General features: G+C 48.2%; 1 protein-coding gene across 3 annotated transcripts in view; it reads left to right on the top strand.

Moving 5' to 3' along the window:
- HAL (histidine ammonia-lyase) overlaps positions 1 to 16,310 on the top strand; it is a 146,798-nt gene that overhangs the window by 78,284 nt on the left and 52,204 nt on the right. For all 3 annotated transcript variants that reach the window (XM_069629828.1, XM_069629830.1, XM_069629829.1), the window contains exon 14: positions 14,986 to 15,066. In XM_069629828.1, coding sequence (XP_069485929.1) covers positions 14,986 to 15,066 — 81 coding nt within the window. The remainder of the gene's footprint in view (positions 1 to 14,985; positions 15,067 to 16,310) is intronic.

The following is a 16,310-nucleotide window of genomic DNA, read 5'->3' as shown; positions in this document are numbered from 1 at the left end:
AATGATTTTAAAGTGTTTTTACATGTTACAACAAATTGTCTTTTTAAAGAACGCTTATTTAAAAATGGATGTTAATTTAAATAAATAACTATAACTGAAACCTTGAGTGTAAGTGTTACTTGGCTACTTGTATTTACGGATTTCATTTGTACAGCTCACATTTACCCCTCTTGAGATGAGCCTGGCAGGTCAGTTACACTATTAACTTGTGTTGTACAGTCCTATACCAAAAGGTGGGTTACCTAATACCAAGCAGATGCGTGTTGTGTAGTCTCACACAGTGGGACTCCATCAATTCTTACCCAACACTGACCTTGTGAAATATTTTGCACAGGGCGCTGCCTCAAGCCAATGTGAGAATGGACAGACGGCAACGAACATGTACTTGTAAGAGGCACATCCGTCTTGCATATCAACTTAGTTGATATGCAAGTGCTTGAAGGACCCTTCTGGTCACAGTAATGTTCCCTTCACAGTCCTTAAAGTATGACCAGACAAAAACTGTGACGGACCCCACAATTTCCCATAAATTCTGCCACTCGCTCATGTAAATTTGGTACATACCACCCTTCACTTATCTCTACTGCTATATTATCTTTGCATACATGAGTAGGAAAGTGCAGCTGTTCTTCTGCTACACCTGGCAACCTTTTGGGCATCACAGGCTTCCGAGTGCTATTCTGCCTCCAGATCAAGTTGGTTGGTGAGAGAAAACACCCTCTTTGTATCCATATATCTTTTTCCTCTTTCGGGGCCTCTCCTTGTAGCTCTATAATCTGAACAATTGGTATTGTATTTAAACTTCTTCCCCTTTCTTCCTCTTGACCCTTCTTCTCTCTGCTGCCATTGTCTCGTACTTCCCCCAGGTAAGTTGGTCGCTTCTTTTGCTGCTCTGGCGGCCATTTCTGTTCCCAAAGATATTCGGTCCTACTCGCCTGTATGGGCGGCACATTTTATTATGGCCACCTGCACTGGGAGTTTCAGTGCTTCAATCAATTGTCTGACCAGTTCTGCATGTTTTACCGGCGACCCATCACGTCTCCTGAACCCCTTCTCTCCCACCGTGCCAATCTTGAATGTATTGCGGATGTTACATAGGCGGAATCCTAAAATATGTTAGCTGCCTGCCCTTCCATCATGTTTAATGCACTGTTCATTGCTACTAGCTCTGCTGCCTGTGCTGAATAATGTGATGGTAATCGCTCCTGGGATGCTATTGCATAGTCCCCGTTCCTGTAGCACACTATCTCCGCTCCAGTATGTCTCTTTCCAGTGTCTGGGTCTATTCTTGATGACCTGTCAATATAAACCATGCCTGTCCCTTCTATTCATCTTTGTTCTGTATGTTCCCTTCCATTCTGTCCATCTGTGCTACACAGTCATGTATGTAGTCCCCTTCTTCGACAGGTGCTATGAATGTTGCCAGGTTCACCACATGACCCTGCACTACCTCAATGGTTGGGTTTTTCAGTATTGCCTCATACCCAGATGCCCTCTGTGTTAACGTGCCTTTTGATTTTTCCAAAATGGCAAATGAGTGCTCCACGTACAGTACTACAAGGCACCCAATGGTGATTGTTGCTGCCTTCTCTATTGGAAACGCTGCAGCTGCAAGAGCTTGTTCGCAGGGGGAACTGTCCCTGCATCCCTACGTTTAAAATACCACTGTAGTAAGCCAATGGCTTATGTCCCTCTGGCATCTTTTGCATAAGGGCCGCCATCATCACTGAGCTGTAGAGTGGAGAACCGGGTAAAACTTCTCTTTATAGTTATGGGTGGCCAACGTTGGCGTGTGGGCCAATGCTTCTTTTAATTCTGTGAAGCTTTCATTCCTTTCTGGTGTCCATTTTAACTCTATCTTCTCTTTCTGCTCTTCCTTGAGGGCCTGCAGTAAGGGTTTGGTTTATGTAGAGTAGTCAAAAACCCACAGCCTACAGTAATTACATAACCCCAGAAACTTCTGCATTTCCTTCACTCTGCGTGGATGTGCTGTTAAATGGATTGCCTCTACCCTCTCTTGTGTTATCCTGCGCCCTTCAATGGATATTATTTGTCCCAGGTTCACAACCTCCTCCTGGCAGTACTGCAGTTTTGATTTGTCCACCTTGTACCCCTTCTTTGCTAGTAGGGCTGAAAGATTTACCGAATCAGCCCTACACTCTTCCTCAGTCTCACTGCATATCAACAAATCGTCAACATACCGGATCACTGTGCTTGGCATTTGTAAATTGCTCATGTCCACTTGGATCACTCTGTTGAAAATGCTAGGTGACTCGTATTACCCCTGGGGCAGCCTAGTGTGTTTGAATCAGGCTACCCATTAACGTGAAGGCTGTCCGGTATCTGAGTCTGGGTGCAAAGGAATGGAGAAGAAGGCATTCTTCAAATCTATTACTGTGCAGTACTTTGGCCTTGTAGGGATGTTGCACAGTATGGTAGCAGGGTTCAGTACCAAGGGAAATTCGGCCTCAGCTACATAGTTTATAGAGCATAAATCCTGTATAACTCTCCATGACCCACCATTTGATTTCTTTATCGTGTATATGGCCGTCTTGCATGGTGATGAGGATGTCTGTATGATGGCCTGCTGCCATAGCGCTTGTAGGGTGGAGTATATTCCCTCATCTGCTTCTCTGGATAATGCGTATTGTCTTTCACGGGTTGGCAGTGCCCTGTCCTTTAATTTTGTCTTCACCACTCCCACACCTTTCAGTACCCTAATCCATAATTTCTCTGGGACCCTTTTGAGGTCTTCATATGTGCGTTTGCTCCCCCTTTTCACCAGTTATGTCAGTATCAGCACCAGCTTTTCTACTACTTTGACTGGGCAAGGTACCTGCAGCTGGAATCCCATCTCTCCCTCTTCATCGGAGAACAGCTGTTCATCCATTACTCCTGTTACTGTCAGTGTAGGGTCGATGCATAGCACTGTACGCCATTCCATATTGTCATTGTCTGTCCCGCATAGCATCACCTTGTCTTTGCGTATCGCCACCTCCTCTAGCTGTAGTACGAGTGTGGTACCTTGTCATCCTTCTAGTACTGTGGTCTGAACAGGAATTCTGATATCAGAACACCATCCCTCGTTTTCTTGGGACCCATCCCAGTAGTATCTCGACCCCATATAAAAACATTCTCGGGTATGGGCTGGCCTCGTAGTGTGTGCTGCTAAGAGGAGCGTGGCCACTCGTGTGTAGTAAATGCCTTGCGTAGTGCACACCATTACTTACTCCGTAAATGATATTGTGGCCTTTAGTTTGCTGAGTAAGTCTCCCCCTAGTATATTGATGGAAGTGTCTTTGGAATACAGTAATGGCGCTATGTGCTGCGTCACTATTGTTAGAGGCAAATCTTTTGTTACCGGATCCATCACGTCTGCCCCAGAGAAGCCCTGCATATCATCACCTTATTTGATAGTGGGAATTCCCCTTCTTTTATACAAGATTTGGTTGCTCCTGTTTGATATATGATAAGGCATTTATAGCGCACCAATACACAAGTGTTTCAAGGCGCAACAGGGCAAGGGAGGGGAAACCGAGGGAAAATGGAGACGGCGATCCTACTAGGCCAGGTGACATTTAGATCGCGAAAGTGCGGGGACGGGGAAAAGTGCTGGGAGAGGGGGGACATTCCGGTACATAGGATAACAGTAAAATAATAAGGCAATAGATCATAAATAAATAAAAGTGCGGCCAGCTGGTGGCAAGTGCAAGGGTAAGTGCAGACATCGGGTGTCAAGTGCTAGTAGGGGCTGTAGGGATACAGAAACAGTCCCCGAGTGCAGGTGTTGCCAGGGGGGGGAAGTACAGGTGTGCAGCTGGTGGGTGGGGGGGCGGTGGACATGGGCCCGAGATCAGAGGATAGCCAGGTAACCAGTGCAGTTCCAGATTCAGGAGATCAGCAGGGGAGAGGAGACGAGAAGAGAAAGCAGAAGCAAAGAGTAAGGACTTGAGGTGCTTCCAGAACCAGAGATATTTCTTCTCAAGTTTCAGAGAGGCAGGGAGGCTATTCCAGAGGGCGGCCCCAGCAGAAGAAATAGATCTACCACCAACTCACTGCTTGGAGAAGCGACTAACCCTGAGGGAGTTTGAGGTGGATAAGCGAAGAGCCAGTGAAGGAAGATATTTAGGAATAGAGAGTTTAAGGTATTGAGGCCTCAGGCCCCCGAAAGGCCTTGTGGACAATGCAGAGGGTTTTGAACTTCATCCTCGCAGCCACTGGGAGCCAGTGCAGAGATTTCAGTCCTGGAGAGATATGATCCCTCGGCTTGAAGCCAAGGACAAGTATCACAGTTCTGTTGGATGAGTTGCAGAGGGCAGAGAGTAGATGCAGGCAGATTTAGAAAGAGGCTGTTGCAGTAGTCTAGCCTAGAGAGAACCAGAGCTCTGGAGACGGTGAGCTTCTGGTGGAATGAGAGGAAAGGAAGAATACCTCTGAGGAGGTGCAGCTGGTAGTGTGACTTCTAAGAGATGTCAGAGATGTGAGGAGAGAAGGAAAGTGTGGAGTCGAAGATGACCCTGAGGTTTTTAGCCTCACAGGTGGGAGCAGGAAGAGGGCCAAGAGAGGCCGGCCAGAGAGTGACAGGAAAGGAGGGAGCAGGTGTGCCGATGAGAATCTCGGTCTTACTGGCATTAAGGGAGAGATCATTGGCGGCACACCACTCCTGGATGGCGGACAGTCGTAGATGAGATGAGAGGAGAAGAGGTGGCAGAAGGGAGCCTGAAAATTAGTTGTTTGGGCAGAGAGCAGCAATGCCGTGGGCAATAAGTGCCATGTATTGGTTGAACAGCCAGGGAGAGAGGTTAGACCACTGGGGAACACCACAGGTAGAGATGGAGTAGAGGAAGGACCCAAGTTGGACTTGCGAGGGTCGGTCCGAGAGTAAGGAGGTCAACCAAGCCAGGGCCTGATCTGTGATACCCAGGTTATCACGGAGACGGTTGAGCAGGATGGCATGGTTGACCGTGTCGAAGGCAGATGAGAGATCAAGTAGGATGAGGACACAGGGGGTGTTGGAATCGAGGTTGGAGAGCAGGTCTTAATGGGTATTCAGGGGAGCAGTTTCTGTGCTTCTGGCAGCACTGAAGCCAGACCTATGGTCATGGAGACAACCAACAAATTCAGAGTGAAGATTAAGTTGGTAGATGGCCAGTTTTTCCAGGAGTTTGCCCAGGAAAGGAGTGATGGAGATAGGATGATAGTTAGCCGGGCAGGGAGGGTCGGCAGAGGGTTTCTTAAGAAGAGGGTGCACAAGGGAGTGCTTCACGGGGGAGGGGAAGACTGCGGTGAAGTAGTGGTTGCAGAAATCAGCCAGAGCAGGAGCCAGGGTGTCAATGTGGTCCTTGATGGTTTTGGAGGAACAGGGGTGAACCTGTTTTGACGAGACTTTCTTATATCAGGCTTGTCTAGAAACCTTGTCTGAGGAGAATAGGGGAAAGGCAGAGAAGGACAGAGGAGAGGTGGCCGAAGAAGGGCCAGAGGAAGAGCAGGAAGTAGAGGGAGGAGGGGGGAGAGGAAGAGAGAGCAAGGACAGGATGTCCTGAGTTTTGGAGATGAAATGAGAAGCCAGGGCCGTGCAAATGGCCTGGGAGGGGGCAGGAGAGGTTGAGACTGCAGCAGGATTGGCCAGCTTCTTGCAGATTTTAAAGAGTTCAGCCGAGTTGTTAGATGCCGCAGAGATGCAGGCTTTGATGTGAGCTCTCTTATTGGTGTGGACGGAGAGCCGGTATTGCCTTTGGAGCAGGCGGCAGGCCAGTTTGTCAGAGGATGTACTGGAAGCACACCATTTCCTTTAAGCCACCCTGCACTTACGTTCAAAGGTGACGAGGTTTGAGTTGTACCAAGAGTTGCACTTGGTTTTGCGCTTCAAGCGGATCCTCATGACAGGGGCAAGAACATAAGAACATAGAGAGAATCAGATAAAGCAGAGTGGAGCATGGAAAGTGCTGTGTCAGGGTGTGAGTCAGCCAATTGGGTATGGGAGGGAGGGGGGGTCAGAAAGTGGCGGCGAAAGCCTCAACTGACGCACACTTTATGGGTCAGATAACCGAGCAGGTAGGAGGCAGTGTTGCAGTTGGCTTGACCTCAGGGATAGAGAGGGTGAGATGGGAGGAAAGCAGAAAGTGATCGCTTCAGTAGAGAGAGAAGTGGTGAGCGGAATAGAAAGGGGAAAGTCTGGAGAGATCAGAACATCCAGAGTGTGCCCTGCAGGGTGAGTCAGGCCAGAGGGGAGAAAAGAGAGAGAGTCGCAGAGATCACAAGAGAGTCCAGTGGGAGGACAGGAAGCATCCAGGTGGATGTTGAAGTCTCCAAGAAGGAGGAGTTGGGTGGATGAGACCAGGAGGGAAGAGGAGAGGCGCGCCCACTCAGAGAGGAAGGAGGAGATCTGACCAGGTGGCCAATAGATGGTAGCCACAGTAAGGGAATGGCTAGGGGAGAGGGATAGAGAGAGAGAGCCTGCAGACGAGGCATTCGAAAGAGGAGTAGGTCTGTTTAGGAATGATGGAGGCAGAAATCCACTCGGGGAAGATCAGAGCTACACCCCCTCCAAAGCGGTTGGATCTTGGCACGGAGAGGATCTTGTAGCCATCAGGGAGGAGAGTGTCAAAGCTTGTGACAGAGCTGGCCGTGAACCATCTCTCTATGAGACCGAGGATATCAAGATCAAGTTCCTCCAGGAGGCGGCAGATGTCAGAGGAGTGTTTGACAGCTGAGCGGGAGTTTAGAGTGGCAATATGGAGAAGGTTGCTGTCCTTGAAAGACTTCGGGGAGGGGTACAAATCAGAGGTACGCCCTGCAGAGGTGTAGAAGCAGCCTGAGGAGGGGCAGAAGAGGAAGGAGGAGAGGGCAAGGTAGCCAAGGAGGAGACAGCAGGGGTAGGCAAGGAAGCGTTGGAGGGGACAGCAGGAGAAGAAAGTAAATTGATGAGGTGCTGGAAGCATCGATCACAGAGGAGAAGGTTGGTTTGAGGGCCTTGGACCAAGACGGTACCATTTGAGTAAACATTAATGATGACCTTAGAGGAGTGGAAGGAGGCCAGGAGGGCCTCCCATTGTGTGCCACCATTAATGGGAGAGGAAGAGAAGGGAGAGAGCACAGAGACAATATGAAGAGTCTATAGGTCTGGCGAGGGAACGACAAAGAGGATGTCTGGGAAAGTTTGCCTGGAGGAGGCACTTGTATAGATGTCAGCGATAGGGAGGCCTGTGTTGGAGACCAGGATGTCCTTTTTAAACGTCTTCTACCAGATTTAGTGAGGAGAGCTGGATAGTCAATGGAGAAGCAGTTAAAAAAGATAGGAGAGACCCAGAGCACCATAGAGGAGGAAGGGGTCGGGGAGAACACTAGGGAGGAAACGGGTCAGGGACAATCGGATGAGACGGAGAGAGATGCGTCAAGTTGACAATTGGACAAGACGACAGGCACTAAGATGGAGGTATAAAGGTTCGATAGAGGAGTGCTTTGCTAGGAGGCAAAGCCACAGAACAGGAATACTTGCACAGTGCAATTTTAAAAATAGGAGAGAACGCACCTTAGTTTGAGAGTCCTGAAAAGTGTGGAAAAGGCCTAGGTTTCTATGAGGAATGAAAATTATCTTGGTCCTATTTTCAACGCTACTTCGGGTTCCTCTTCGGGCCGTCAGTTACTGCTAGGACTGGACACACTCAAGCTTTCTGTGGGCCCCCTATTGTTGCGGGCTACCATGTGGGAAAGGAAATTGATTTCCCAGACGACGCTCACCCCGTTGTAGTGGGGTATCACCTTCTGTCCTATTACCACTGTGCTTCCTGTAGCTAGTGCTGGTGTTTGTGTCACAGTTGGGGGTGCCATTCCACCATCTGTTAACTCCCCTTGGACTTGCAACGGTCCCTGCTGCAGGGGCAGTGATCCCTGCTGCAGCTGAGCTGAGAGCGGCGGCATCGTCTGCCACTGTGGCTGTGCTGTGACAAACCCTTGCTGCTGTGCCATTTGAATTGCTTGTGCCTGAGCTTGCTGCCCGAAAGGACATGTACACACAAATTGCCCCATTTTCCGGAATATGAAGCATGACCCAAATACCCCATTTCCTGCCCCTCTGTATCCTCCTCGTCTCCCTCTTGGCATGTACGCTCTCCCCATTGGAAAGAAACACCCCATGTGACATATACAGTGGCTGCATGTAACCCCCGCCCCCTTGCTGGGGTGTGTTCCCCATGGGAAACCTTCCCTGTTGGGCGGGCGCCACTGCGGCGCATCAGGCACAAGCATTGCTTCTTCCATTGTATACCTCACCAGTTTCTTTTGTACCAATTTGTTTTCTGGTTTTGCACCATTTTCTGCCGCATGCCTCTCGCTCTCCTGTATCTTTTCGCCATCCCTTCACTTCTCTCTGCACAATCTTGTCCAATGATGCCTGGATGTCTGTTTGGCAACCCCTTGACCAGTATGTGATAAAACGAGGGTATGCACTCGTCCCAGGACCTTGGTGTCTCCTGTGTCCAAAGATCCTGCACCTTTTATATAATCTGCAGGGTCATCATCTTGCTTCATGTTATGTGCCATTACTAATCCCTGGTCATAGTTATCTGGGTACATGTTTCTCGGGACCTCCCATTCGTGTGCTCGACAGTTATTGAATGGAAAGCCGTTGTGGGCGTTAGTGCTTAATTTCACCCACTTGAACCTCGCCTGCTCCAATATTTTCTCGCCTGCTCCCATATTTTCTCCCCTTGTTCTCCTATTATGGTCGTAAATAAGCTTTTCGTGTCCTCTATTGCCAGTGTCACCCCTGCAGTCTTTTTCCTCAAGCGCCTGTATCCATTTGCTGGCCCCTGCCACAAGGGAGGGAAACCTGCAAATTGTCCCAGTACATTGTCTGCTATGGTACATAATGTGTGTCCCCTCTCCTTTTCTGTAACGGCAGCATTTGCCTCATCATACGCCCTATTCACCCTCCTTTGGTGGTCTGGGTCAGACCCATTTTTATCTTTCCCTTTCTACTGCAGAGGGAAGTTGACAAGTCCCTTCCACACTCGTCGCTGTCCTGTCTTCTTTGTTTCCTCCCCCTGTCTTTATCAGGTGTCCACTGGTCATCTTCTCCATCGCTCCACTCTTCCACCCCCCCCCAACTGCTCCCTCATCTGAGGCCGCACTACCCTCATCCCCTCCTTCTACCTTCACCTTCCTGCCTTCTTCCTCTTCGTCGTCCAGTCTAAATTTTATCCTCCATGATAGCCATTCCCTCTTGTCCCATTTACTTTTTCTCCACACCTCTTCTATTACCCTCTCATCTTCGTTGAATAATGCATCCACCTGCTGTCGTGTATTCTTTTCAAAGTCTGCAAAGGAGTTCCTCTCCCCCCTTTTGTGTACCTCCTCCCTCTGTGTCTGTTTCTCTTTTCTTCTGTTGTCTCTTTGTCCCCTTCAGCGTTCCTCTTTTCTTCTGTTGTCTTTGTCCCCTCCAGTGTTTTCCCACTGTGGGTGTGTATACCCCGCCAAGCTTGGTCCATTCCTGGCTGTGGTTTTTTCTCTCTCCCTCGCTCTATCCCTCTCCCTCTCTCTCCCTCTCTCTCCATATAATTTCCAGAGCCCCAATATATTCTGCCTATTTTTCAACTTGCAGCCCTTTTATTTTGTTATCCAACATGAGAACATGTTTTCGATTGTTCTACTATCAAACACTCCTGTCCATGCATGGAAACACTGTCCTGCAGTCTCCTGGACCCACTGAAAATGATACCTTTCATATTTTTTCTTGATACTGGGGCAATATTTTACACATGTTTGAGGGGGCTATCTAGATAGGCCATCTCTCGCCCTCTGGCTGCCCTTCCTCTATGTCCCAATCACCCTAGACACCCTTCCAGTTCTTTGTATACCCTTTTCCATGGAACACCCACACTAACTCTTGATCACTCCTCGCCCTTCTTTCACACTGGCCTTCTCCTCATGCCCGTCCACTCACCAACGGCCTTCTCCACAGGCTCACCTTCTCCCTATGCTAATAAAGATAAGCGCCGGGTCACCGCCACTTCTTCTGCTCGCTTTCTGCTAAAATGCCACGCTCTGTATTATACACAAGGTTCCTGTCGATGTGGACCCTTCCGCCTTGGGCCAGCACCATGAAACAATACGTACAATACTAACAACCCTGCGCGCGTTCTTCTCTCTACCTCCAAAACAATTATACGTTAAAATTGACACTCCTCTTCCCCCAAATGACGCACCTTCTAACGGGGTCTGCCTATGTGCCCACACCCATGTCCACTTCCTAAAGGGTGGCACATGCTTAAATCTAATACTACAACGGCCAATCGTCCTCCCACTTTGAAGATGCATCTTATACGCTAACAAAAATACAATCCCTCCCCCTGCCCGCGCCAAGGGCATGCAACCATGATGTAGCGCTTTCTTGCACGGTTACACTCATGTCCTAGAGATCCTCAAGGTCCACTTGGCACTGAGCCTCCTGTACGTGCTCACACCTCCCCCTGAGCGCGGACGACACTCTGGACCAGGCAGATCCTCGTGAACTCTTGCAGGGCCTCCTCTGTGATGCGTGAGAATCAGATCTGCGGTCGCCAGACCCGCACCCCCAGCGAGGATGGCTGGAATACCCTCAGTTTCCCGAGAGAACTCCTCTTCCAGAGGCCCCGAAAATGTACCAGGAGTCCACTAAAGCTTGTAATGAATAGTAACCACAAGAAGTCCAGAAAGGGGCACACACCAGTTAAGAAATAACGCTGTTTATTGCAGCTGGGTAACCACAAATAAAACAGAACAGTGAAGCAGAACTGGTTGATGAGAGATGACAAGCTGGTACACAGCGAACATGATTTTTATACTGATAATACAATGTCCTTGGAGTTGGAAACAGTTGCACTTCAAATATTTTGTCTTTGCGGTTCCCACAAAGCTTACTGGTTAAAATACATCATACCCCTATAGATGGACATACTTTAGTCAAACATGATTGGAGCAAACAGATCTGCCCTCTCCCAGCTCATCTCCTCCCCATGTGGCGCAGCCTTGCTTCCCATTCCACCCGCGAACGATTTGAATTAGTAAGAACGTATTTGTGCTGGCCTCCGGTCCTTCATTCATCTGCCATTGGCCAGCCCCAAATCGGAAGGAACACGAGACACCATGAACTAGTGGGAAGGGAGACATCCACGCGGCACCTGCAAGATAGCAACCTCCGCGAACACTGTAGTGGATACTCTGGGGGTTGGTTACCTTTCAGGGACACCAGAATTTACCGTCTGATTTGGTTCTTCAGAAAATGCTCCTTCGTTCTGCCTCCCATTCCCATACAAGCTGGCCAGTGGGAAATTTAAGGCTGCCTTGGTGTCTTGTGACTGCTGCTTTGGATCAGGTCGACTTCCTCAGGTCCCACGAGCAGCCCTGGGTCTGGCTCAATGACCTTGATTACATCACCCAGTGCTGTTTCAGCAACTACAGTCTGCTGGAGACGAGTGGACTGAGTTCAGCACCCTGCCCCCGACCCCGCCTTAACCGTAGTGCATGATTCATTTGTTCGGAGCGGGTCTTCAGAGTGAGGCTTAGCCTGTGGCATCCCCATAGTGTGCTCTTATCTGTGGTTTCACCTTTCTCATTCTTATGCATACAAGGTTGGTGTGTCAGTGTTGTCGTTGACAAGGTGCCCCCCTCCTCTTGTTCCTTCCCAGGCCTGATCCAATGGCTGGCTTAAGCTCCCAGAGTCCCCTTTGTTTCCCCCTCTAGGAGGTGTCCCTGCCTAACCAGTTTATTCCCTCAATTGGTAGGTAGGCCCCCTTGTCTGGTCCTGAACCAGGACCTTCATTACAACTGCATCAGACTGTTAGGACAGTTTTTCTACAGTCCTACCAAGACGTCATAAAACCATGCATCCAAAGCAGTACCTACGCTCCACTCTTAGTATAAGGCTGAAACACCTGAGAATGAAACTAGGCCGGATGTGCTTAGCCGTAGACATGTTCTATCGTGCATGGATGATTGGCCGTGCCTGCGGCCTATGTCCACACTAGTGGTGTGAACTATACATACCATAGGCTGCGGGACTTCCTTGTATGTCCGGGTCTAGATTATCTGCTGTAGCTGATATCCACGTATGGTGAGCAGACTAAACACGGCTAACAAACAATGCAAATTGTGCACAAGACTAAGCACTGTGACCTGACAGTGAAATTTGTGTACAAAACTAAACATAGCTAGATTTGAGAGTCCTGTAAAGTGGGAGAGAGGCCTACACCTGACAGCGCAGATTGAGTACAAACCTGAACATAGCGACCTTGAAATGCAACATGTGTACGACTCCCCCCATAGTCTGGTCCTACTGTGCTATTCGCTACTGGTCGACGGCTGGCCACTGGGTCCCCTGCAGACACTTCTTGGAGCCACCTCTGTAGGAGCTGCACTTTTTCCTTGGGCCCTTAGCCGCTGGGGCTGCCAGGCAGAGGGCTGCCTTGGGGGGGGGGGGGGGGGGGGGGGTTTCAGTTAAGACCAGAAAGCCAACCAATCAAGGGTGCAGGGAAGGCCGGAAAGCGGGCGTAGGGAGGGGAAGAGGAAGGGAGGGAGTCGGGAAGCGGAGGCAGCACGCAGGGCAATGGGGCACATGGAGACCTGGCCCGACATCGAAGCTGGCCCAGAAAGGGTCAGGGGGGTCACATATGCTCACCTGGGAACACCGCGTTGGTAATGCACAGCTATTCAAGGTAGGTAAGACCCAAGACAGGCGTATTCTAGACAGGCTATACAGCAAGTCAGGGGAAGTAAACCCCAGTTGATGAACTTATACACTTATTCTCTGAAAGAAATAACCCAGTGAAGCCAACCATATTACTTTTGAGAAGATGAGGATCCAAATCACAGGTAAGTAAAGTAACCCTATATACATTTAGGAATGGCAGAACACATTCTAAGGTAAGAAATACTTTTGTAACTGTTCATATTTCAGAGGGACAGTTACCAATACAACTCCTGCACCAGTAAAAGACTTTCAACACTTGATGCAGTTCAAGGCAGAGGCCTGACTTTGTAGGTCCTTCCCTAATCTCGAAGCATGAGTTTCTCAGTGGCAGAAGAGAGACTCTAGTGGTCTAGAGGCCAGCTTTTGGCAGGGTCAGTATAGGCACAGAATGCTGAACAGGCAAAGTTCCTGGGAAGGCTCTTCAAACAAGTTCTTCACTTCAGAGTTGCAGAAAGGGTCCAGGGACTTCCGAGAAGACCCAATAGAGGGATTCTAGCATTGGCCTGGGCAAACTGTATGAGGGAACTCGCAATCGCATGAATCGGCCCAAAAAGCTTCACAGGAATCACACAAGGTTTAAGGTAAGTAATATCCAAGCCCACACAGTACCTCAGCAGAGAAGAGGCGTTTGCAGCTGGATGTCTTCAGGATCTGCAGCCCAAACCCCGGTCCTTGAATTCCTTGTCGTGGTGACTGAACATAGGACACTGGAAGGGAATTTTCAGCAGGGATCAACGGGGAAGACTTCAGGATTTGAGGCTGGTCGCGGCTCTGTGGTTTTGGCGCCCTTTTTCAGGAGCCAGGAGTAGACTGAACATTGCCGGTCAGATTCTCGTCACCTTTCGAGTCCAGCACTCCGGTGAGGGAACTTCAAGGACTCGAGGCAAGTCTCTGGAGGTCCAGCAGGATGCCACCAAAGTTGCAGCAATATTTGGAATTCGGAAGACCATGCACCGCACGCTTGCTCGAGGTCCCAGCGTTTTAGGGTATTGCAGCCCAGCAAGGTCCCAGCACATCGTCGGATGGCTCAAAATGCAGGTCTACTTGAGAATAGTTTATCCCACTAGCCTTTGGGTAGGTGTATTTTCTTCATCTTCCTCTTCGGTTTCAGCTCCAGTGGTCAGCTTGTCGGGAGCATCCAGGTTCGGGGGATTTAACAGGAACTACAGTACAACTTCTGCATTCTCTCCCTGCATTTTACAGAAAGGGGCGGTCTGGCTGTCCAATTAGGACAGCCAGCCCGCCACTTGGAGTTGTTTCCTTTCGGGCAAGGTGGAAGGGCTGCAGAGATTTGGATTCCTGACGAAGACAAAACTTCCACTGAGGTCGCTCCTGCTTAGAATGGCATGGGAAGACCTCAAACAACAAGCACACAAGAAATGATGAAAAAAGGAGCCCACCATTTTAGCAAAATGGTGGCCCTTCTGTGCATTACCGAGGCTGAATTGACAGCCTGCTAGTAATAGTGATTTAAAAGTCATAAAAGTAGTTACGCTGCCACCAGCCATTAATGTAGACTTGCAATTTTAACAAACTTTTACCATGTAAGTAAGAAATGGGATACATTGTATCCGCCCAGCACTCCACATAAGGTTGGCTCACTTATACAGAATGTAAAGGGGATGAAAATCCCTCTTTACCACTTGGGAACAGTAGTTCACCCAAGTATATGAAAGATAAATTAACCGGGGAGCACAATGGGGCAACCCAGCCTAAGCCCAAAGGTTGTGGGAACTATTACTTCAACTATACACTATGGAGAGAGATAAACGGGTCACCCATAAAAAGAGTAAAAGACTAGGTGAGAGGGGAAAAATCTTCCCCTCCACCTAAGGACAAGGTAAAATAGTTACCAAGTTCAAGCAAACGTTCTGGGGTTGACGCAGGTCAGGACGATTTATCATAAATATGACAATCTTACCTAAAACTTACCTCTGGCGTTTATTATATTGTATGATTAGGTATTGAGATGTACCTTGGCCTATAGCAAATCATGTACCTCTGTCCTTTACATAGGGTACCTCAGTGACTGAAATTGTTAGGCTAACGTTGCAACAGTGCCTGCCTCACACTGATTAAATTCTTAAGTTAACGAGTAAAGGGTTTTGGGACCAATGCCAAAAGCCTCACCTAAATCCTCTGCATCATGAATTCATAGTATGTATGCTAACATGTACTGCTGTCTTGTAGCTGCTCCAGGTGCCCTTGTTATAGCGGATGTCCACATTGACTGACTGACTGACTGTCTTGTATTTCAGGTGCATGGGGTGGTGAACGACACAATCGCTTTTGTAAAGAACATCATCACGACAGAAATCAACAGTGCAACAGACAATCCTGTATCCTTTGAGTATCAACTCTGGAGTCACAACATGGCTAACAAATAATAAATACAGTATCATTTGAATTTACTTTTAAAATAATAATGCTTAAGTACTCAGAAGTGGATTATGCTATTGATAATCGCATTGATGGTCTAAATGAAGACAGTAAAATAGGTATGTGCGCTGCTTGGACAGTCCGCTGACTTCTTTTACACACATGGAATAGCCACTTTCCCAAACCACTTTGCAGAACCCACTAGTGACCCCCAAAGTAATGCAGCTAAATTCTATGGCCCAGCTGGGCGCCTGCCACCCTCCTCAAAAGAGGATATACTTTATTGATATAATTGCACATCATACCACAATGTATATCTCAAGAGTGGTGTCACCACACTTAACAAAGGAATGGTTCCTGAATATAGAGGGTGGACAGTGGAGTGTTTGGAATGTAGAAAGATTGCTGTGGTGCACCAGGATGCTGGTGGAGCAGGTGCTGCGCGTGTAAGGGGAGTTTTTCTAAAATCCACTTGGAGGTAAGACTCTATAAAACTATCCCTCAGTATGCAGGTCCCCAAGTCTTAGTACTAGTCTGTACTATCCAAAGAATCTTAGTAGAATGGCAGATCAGCCAGGCTTATCTTATGAGGAGGATGTGAGCTGTAGGTTAGTACACTGAACCCAGTCAATACAATAGTCCAAAGAAACTCTTACACGCTGAAAGTTATAATAAAATATATATTTATTTTGTTTACACAAGGCAGATAAGTAAATACTCTTTAAGACTAACCATTAGACATAGGAAATATCAACAATACTTTTCAAAGGTGACTATTTCAATAGTAAATGCTCGACCTTCCAATTGTTACAGAAAATTACACCAATTTCAGTTATACCGTATAACTTGAAGTGCCGCGCATCTGCATATGTTGCAGGGAAATTAGTTTCATTCATTTATAAAGTCAAACGGACAGTCTGTAGGAAGGGAAAGGAGGGCTATTGGCAGTAATATATTTATCAGCAACACTTTTCAAGGCTTCTTTAGTTACTTAAGAACAATACTTTAGCAAGATAACACAATGTATAGGGACCTTGTCACAGCACCATTCGTGAGAAAGGATCCTCAGCAGGGATAACTTCTGTCTCCCATGTCGGTCTACGGTTTTGGGGCCTTTTTATTAGCTCCAACAAAGGACGGTTATTGCCTGGTCGATTACTCGGTTCTTCAGTCCTGCACTCTGGTGAGGGGACTTGGATGATTG

This window comes from Ambystoma mexicanum, chromosome 12 (genome assembly GCF_040938575.1).
Source record: "Ambystoma mexicanum isolate Mex_15411 chromosome 12, UKY_AmexF1_1, whole genome shotgun sequence".
Classification (NCBI taxonomy): domain Eukaryota; kingdom Metazoa; phylum Chordata; class Amphibia; order Caudata; family Ambystomatidae; genus Ambystoma; species Ambystoma mexicanum.
The sequence above is the reverse complement of the archived record's forward strand: the minus strand, read 5'-3'. Positions and strand labels throughout refer to the sequence as shown.